General features: G+C 33.2%; 1 protein-coding gene across 1 annotated transcript in view; it reads left to right on the forward strand.

Annotated features, from left to right (window-relative positions):
- msto1 (misato mitochondrial distribution and morphology regulator 1) overlaps window positions 1-7,515 on the forward strand; it is an 18,886-nt gene extending 11,371 nt beyond the window's left edge. The window contains exons 8-11 of the mRNA XM_016252256.1: window positions 994-1,128; window positions 2,120-2,272; window positions 3,194-3,325; window positions 7,297-7,515. Coding sequence (XP_016107742.1) covers window positions 994-1,128; window positions 2,120-2,272; window positions 3,194-3,325; window positions 7,297-7,515 — 639 coding nt within the window. The remainder of the gene's footprint in view (window positions 1-993; window positions 1,129-2,119; window positions 2,273-3,193; window positions 3,326-7,296) is intronic.

Genomic DNA, 7,515 nt, shown 5'->3' on the forward strand with positions numbered 1-7,515 from the left:
CACCACTTTGCAAGCGAATGCAAAGTTTCTCGGGGAACGCCAAAGATTTGCAAATTAATACAGTGTTATTTGTTAGGGGAACATTAAAATACTTTTTAAGTCAGTTTTTTTTGTTTTATGTCATTATTTTGACTCTGTATGTCCTCATTTTGAATTTTCATGTCATATTTCGACTGTCATAATTTTGACATTTTATTTCATTTAAGTGTTTTGTGTCATAATTTAGACTTTTTATGTCATTTCAATTTGACTCGTAAATTTGACTTTTTATTTCATGTCAGTTGCAACTTGATTTCAACATTTTATTTCATGATTTCAATGTTTTATGTCATAATTTTGGCTTGGTATGTCAAAATTTCTACTTTTTATGTCAATTTTGACTTGGTATGTCGAAATTTTGATTTGATATGTAATTATAATAATAATATGATTAGTATATAATTTCTACTAAGCATGTTATAATTTATATATATATATATATATATATATATATATATATATATATATATATATTCATAATTTCGTCATTTCATGTCAATTCCAACTTTTTATACTATAGTTTTGATGTTTTATTTCATAATTTTAATTATTTGGCATAATTGTGAATTTTTATATCATAATTTAAACTTAGCATGTCATAATATTGACTTGGTATATTATAATTTCGACTATTTATGCCATAATTTGGACTTTATATTTCATGATAACAACATTAAAGTCACAATTTCAGCTTTTCATCTCATAATTCTGATTTAACAAAGCATGTTTTTTCTTATGTACCAGAAATGAGCTTCCATAGTTTTGCGAGCGAATGCAAAGTTTCTTGAGAAGTGCAAAAGTTTTGTGAGCGAATGCAAATGCATTGAAATAATGTATGTATTTATGTGTCGTATGTATTATACTCTAATATGTATAATAATCTTTTATGTGAGTCACTGAAGAGGAGTATAATGCATTTAAATGTAAACCGTGCCTCTGTTCTCTCCTGCTCAGGGTTTTCAGGTGCTGTGCGATCTTGCTGATGGTTTCTCAGGCTTGGGGTCAAAGGTCACAGAGCTGTTGCAGGACTCTTACGGGGGGCGTGGCATCCTCACCTGGGGCGTGGCACCTGTCAATCACCCAGAAACGGTGAGATCATTCAAGCGTTCATACTTTAATTTAACATCACTTCATCTGTACACTACCAGATTTTTAATGATTTTTAAAGAAGGCTCTTCTGCTCACCAAGCCTGCATTTATTTGATCCAAAGTACAGCAAAAACAGTAAAATTGTAAAATATTTTTACAGTTTAAAATAACTGCTTTCTATTTGAATATCTATTAAAATGGAATTTATTTCTGTGATGTGCAGCTGTATTTTCAGCATCATTCCTCCAGTCTTCAGTGTCACATGATCTTCAGAAATCAGTATAATATGCTGACTTAAGAAACATTTCTGATTATTATCAATGTTGAAAACAGCTGAGTAGAATTTTTCAGGGTTCTTTGATGAATAGAAAGTTCAGAAGAACAGTGTTTATCTGAAATAGAAATATTTTATAACATTATAAATGCCTTTATCATGACTTTTGATCAATTTAACGTATCCCTGCTGAATAATAGTATTAATTTCTATAATTTCTTTCCTCCAAAAAAAAATATATATACTGACTCCAAGCTTTTGAATGGTATTGTGTGTATAATGTTACAAAAGCTTTTTATTTCAGATAAATGCTGCTCTTTGGATCTTTCTATTCATCAAAGAATCCTGAAAAAATTGCACTCAACTGTTTTCAACATTGATAATAACCAGAAATGTTTCTTAAATCCGCATATTATACTGATTTCTGAAGATCACGTGACACTGAAGACTGGAGTAATGATGCTGAAAATACAGCTGCGCATCACAGAAATACATCACAGTTTAACAGATATTCACATAGAAAGCAGTTATTTTAAATAGTAAAAATATTTCACAATATTACCGTTTTATCTGTACTTTGGATCAAATAAATGCAGGCTTGGTGAGCAGAAGAGACTTCTTCAAAAATTTATTTTTTTATAACTTTTGACTGGTAGTGTGTATTGAATGAAAACTGAAATGTGTAGTGGCTAAATGTGTTTTGTCTTCTGTTGACAGAGCTCTATAAAGGACTTGTACCACATGATGAACTGTGCGTTAGGAACACTCCAGATGGCCAATCACAGCTCGTTCTTCTGCCCTTTGACCCTAAGAGGCGGGTTAATGAGACGCCCGCCTCCACCCACAGCCTTCCCGCTGCTCAACTGTGACGTAAATACTCTGATGATACAGTGTTGTTTTTAACATGGTTTATATAGTTCTTGATTTAGTTCATGCTCCTGTCTTTCCTGGTCATCCTGTCTGTCTCTCCACTAGAGATGCATCGATCCGATATTCATTATCGGTATCGGCTCCGATACTGGCATTTTGTCGGATCGGGTATCGGTCGGAGGAGACCGATCCAAATCCGATATTGTGTGTATACTATTGTGTTATTATTAAGCCCCACGAAAGGCACAAAAACATTATAAAGCATCATAAAGTTTCCGTGGACTATATTTAAAGTGTTCTGAAGCCGTTCCATAGTTTAATGTGAGGTACAGATGAATATATAAGCCAAGTTCACATAAACTCTTCTCTCCACGGGATGTGCGTAAGCGTTTTGTGCCGCTCTGTATCGGAGCCTTTCGTATTATAATACTTTTGCGCAATGAATATGTTGCTGCCTTCATTACGGTGCTAAACATTTAAATATATTTATAGTATTAATATATTTAGACCTACTTGTTTTTCATGAATGTATTTTACAACAATACAAAGAGCAATGTGTAACATTTTTACCAGAATTAGTCCTACACTTATTAACTTTTATCTATTCCCGACTAAATAATGTTTTATGAATTATCCACTAACCTAGTTTATAATAGTATTTTTGTCATAGAGTATGATTTTATATTTTTTTCATTAAAATGAAGTTGCCTATATTTAGCAGATTGTGTTTAACACACAAAACAGTGACGATCAGGTCAACACGCAGAAGTATAGAAATTCTACATTGATTTAAAAAACAAACTGTGCTCGGATCGGTTCTCAGAAAATGGTATCGTTGCATCCTTACTCTCCACTGATGATCCGTGTATTTTAGCATGTTTTCAGTGGTTGTTTTGTGATATGTTTGTCCATCTCTCTCAGCCGATGCTGTGGTATCACTCCAGCTCGGTTCTGGCTCTGGCGTTGGACTGTATGACGGCCTCGTACAGACTGAGACAGAACAGCGCACCCATGTGGCAGCTTTCAGACGCTCTGGCCGTCTCGGGAAGGAAGGTCAGTATAACCGCTGCACTGTAAAAAATTACCTTGAATTTAACAGTAAAATACTGTAAAAATGCTACAGTAAAAACCTGTTAAATGGTTAACAGTAAATTCCCCTACTGTATACGGTGAAAACTGTATTTGATGTTACATGTAATTTTACGGTAGTATACCATTTTCTGAAGTGGGAAAAAGAACACTGTAAAAAGTGACAGTGAATTTAACGGTAAAAGACTGTAAAAATGCTGCAGTAAAAACCTGTTAAATTGTTAACAGTAAGTTCCCCTACTGTATACGGTGAAAAGCTGTATTGGACGTTACATGTAATTTTACGGTAGTATACCATTTTCTGAAGTGGGAAAAAGAACACTGTAAAAAGTGACAGTGAATTTAACGGTAAAAGACTGTAAAAATGCTGCAGTAAAAACCTGTTAAATTGTTAACAGTAAGTTCCCCTACTGTATACGGTGAAAAGCTGTATTGGACGTTACATGTAATTTTACGGTAGTATACGTTTTTTGAAGTGGGAAAAAGAACACTGTAGAAAGACTACAGTAAAAACCTGTTAAATGGTTAACGGTAAATTCCCCTGCTATATACAGTGAAAAATAGGGATGTGCAATATATATCGTCTGCGATAATATCGTAATTGTTGTTTTAATGGTGTGCGATTTGACATTATCGAGTATTTTGCAAAAAACATTCAAAACACCCCTGCAGAGTGCACGCTTACATTACGTGAAGTCTAGAGACTAGTTCGTGTACGCATTTAGAGTGAGTTATTTCACTGCATGATTCAGTCTATTAAAATACATTTGGAAAGATCACAAATTCAAGACATGGGGGTAGAAAATTTATATATTTATACCAGTTCATATAGTCAAGTTAATCAATTTCACACGAAGAGTGATGTTTTTTTCTCCAAAAATGACCATGATTACAAATGTGCTATTGATTTTTTTTTTATAACAGTTCAGTAAACAAGAAGTTAATTAAGAGACTTACATTTTAGACACCATGTTTCCTGTTTTTGCTGTATTTCGACAACAAAAATAATTCCAAACAAAGCCAAAATGCTGTTTTGCGTCTCTGAGCAACATGACAGTGTTTTGTTCCTGAATGAATCAAGCGTTTAAATGATTCGGTTCAATCACAATGGCTCACTTATTAACAGTGAACACCCCTGCAGAGTGCACGCTTACATTACGTGAAGTCTAGAGACTAGTTCGTGTATGCATTTAGAGTGAGTTATTTCACTGCATGATTCAGTCTATTAAAATACATTTGGAAAGATCAAAAATTCAAGACATGGGGGTAGAAAATTTATATATTTATACCAGTTCATATAGTCAAGTTAATCAATTTCACACGAAGAGTGATGTTTTTTTCTCCAAAAATGACCATGATTACAAATGTGCTATTGATTTTTTTTTTTATAACAGTTCAGTAAACAAGAAGTTAATTAAGAGACTTACATTTTAGACACCATGTTTCCTGTTTTTGCTGTATTTCGACAACAAAAATAATTCCAAACAAAGCCAAAATGCTGTTTTGCGTCTCTGAGCAACATGACAGTGTTTGGTTCCTGAATGAATCAAGCGTTTAAATGATTCGGTTCAATCACAATGGCTCACTTATTAACAGTGACTTGCTGCCACCTACTGGCGGTTTTAATTGAATTTCACATTCAAAGTATCTTTTATTATTTAAATAGTTTCAAATATCAGTATTCAAAAGATAATGGACACTTTTATAAATAAATGGCTTAATAAAGGTAAAAATGCCCATAAAATGGAAAAATCACTTTAAACTTATTGGGAAAGATTAATTTCTATCAGTGTGACCTGACCATCACACAGAATATGAAGAATATCAAAAACTTCAGGAGTGTCCACGGTAGTCCTTAAGATACCAGCACAATAACACACTCAGCAAAATATTGTCTAATTATCATTATCGATAAAATCCCAGAAAATATTTAGATATTATTTTTTGTCAATATCGCACACCCCTAGTGAAAAACTGTATTAGACATTGCATGTAATTTTACGGTAGTATACCGTTTTTTGAAGTGGAAAAAGAACCCTGTAAAAAATGACAGTGAATTTAATGGTAAAAGACTGTAAAAATGCTGCAGTAAAAACCTGTTAAATGGTTAACGATAAGTTCCCCTACTGTATACGGTGAAAAACTGTATTGGACATTACATGTAATTTTACGGTAGCATACCGTTTTTTTGAAGTGAAAAGACTGTATAATTTACAGTGAATAACCGTAAATTGACATTCCCAGAATTCCCTGCGTTACATTTCAAATGTGATGTTTTTCATACCATTTTTTTTAAGTGGAAAAAGACCATATAATTTACAGTGAATAACCGTAAATTGACATTCCCAGAATTCCCTGCGTTACATTTCAAATGTGATGTTTTTTTTGTTGAAATAACTGTTTCTTCTTAGTTTTTCTTATCAGTTTTGTATATTAGGGTTGTGTGTTACACCTAATGTTGTTAAATGAATGTGTATTGCATTATTTCAGTTTCATGTGTGTTACCGTGATGGTGTTTAGTGTTTGTGTGAATGACGCTGTGCAGCTTCTATATATGTTATTATTTAAAAGCTGCTTGTGATGGGCTTTGGTTCATCGTGTGACTTTCTCATCACCTCCTGCATTTGGTGGTTATCAGTGTATTACAAAGCTACAAAACAGATTTCAATACTTCAGTAGGTTGGTATATTAACATTATATCAGTTAATGGAATTACGGTATTTAACTGTAAATTTAAGTTAAAACCGTAAAACCTAAAATGTTGCTACCATATTTTTATGGTAAAATTCTGGCAACCACCGCTGCCGTTTTTTTTACTGTAAATTTTACGGATTTTTTATTTTTTTACAGTGTGGATTTTATTTCACTTAATTTCAGTTAATTCTGTAAGTGTGAAGGCTGGTTCACACCAAGGACGATAACGATAATACATTATTAATAATCGCTCTAAGTGAACACTATGAACAATATCATATATGGACTCATTAAACACAGACGGCCAATCAGAATCCTGGTAAAATTCTGGCAACCACCGCTGCCGTTTTTTTACAGTAAATTTTAGGGATTTTTTTTTTTTACAGTGTGGATTTTATTTCACTTAATTTCAGTTAATTCTGTAAGTGTGAAGGCTGGTTCACACCAAGGACGATAACGATAATACATTATTAATAATCGCTCTAAGTGAACACTATGAACAATATCATATATGGACTCATTAAACACAGACGGCCAATCAGAATCCATCCTGCTTTAAAGAGCTCCAGCATTTAAAGTGACAGGCAGCAAAACTGCAGAATAAACAAAACGTTATCATCCGTTGGTGTAAATGCTAATATAGTTATTGTTATAGATATCATTCATGGTATAAATGGGTCGTAGGGTTTCATTTTTTCCAATTGTTTTAATTGTAATCATCAGAGTGCATGTCTTACCAAATTAATTCATTAAACTTTATTTTAATAATTAAATTTAATACATAATTTAATTATTTATTACATTTTTAACAATAAATACCCTACAAACTCTGATTTTATTTTCTCACAAATATAGTTTTGATTTTAATACAAATTTTCATCGAAAACTTGTAATCAAGTATAAATACAACAATGCATTTAAAACAAAACGTAGCATTTTTGTCAAATAAGGTGGAGGTTTGCTGCATAAATTAAAAAATAATCAATAAAATTGTATTATTATTATTACTTTAACGAAGTTCATTCTGCTGTACAATAGTGATATTTCTGTCATAATTAATTTACACTGAACTTTTATTTTAGTAGGCTGTATAGCAAAGACTGTTTGAGTTTCTGTGTGTTTCTCATGTTAGTTTTTATGAAATAAAATTCCCCAGTTATGTCTGTCTTTTCCACATCGTGGGAATCATAGGGCCTTGCTTTAGTCTGTAACGTGTTCAGTCATGCACCTGTGTTTTCCAGGTTGTTTCAGCGTACGGCTCTGTCCCGTTTCCCATGATGCACGGCGGCTGTCTCCCGGATGCTCTGGATGCGTTCTCTGATGGTTTGCCCTGGAGACCCATATCAGCGTGTCCCGAGCTCGGCGATGGCCGCTGTTTTGGCCAGTCAGTGACTCTCAGAGGTTTAGACGGCCAGAGTTTAGTCAGGTCAGACATTCATTTACAGCTGCAGTTTGACTGA

Source organism: Sinocyclocheilus grahami, unplaced genomic scaffold (assembly GCF_001515645.1).
Source record: "Sinocyclocheilus grahami isolate Dianchi unplaced genomic scaffold, SAMN03320097.WGS_v1.1 scaffold1097.1, whole genome shotgun sequence".
Taxonomy (NCBI): Eukaryota; Metazoa; Chordata; class Actinopteri; order Cypriniformes; family Cyprinidae; genus Sinocyclocheilus; species Sinocyclocheilus grahami.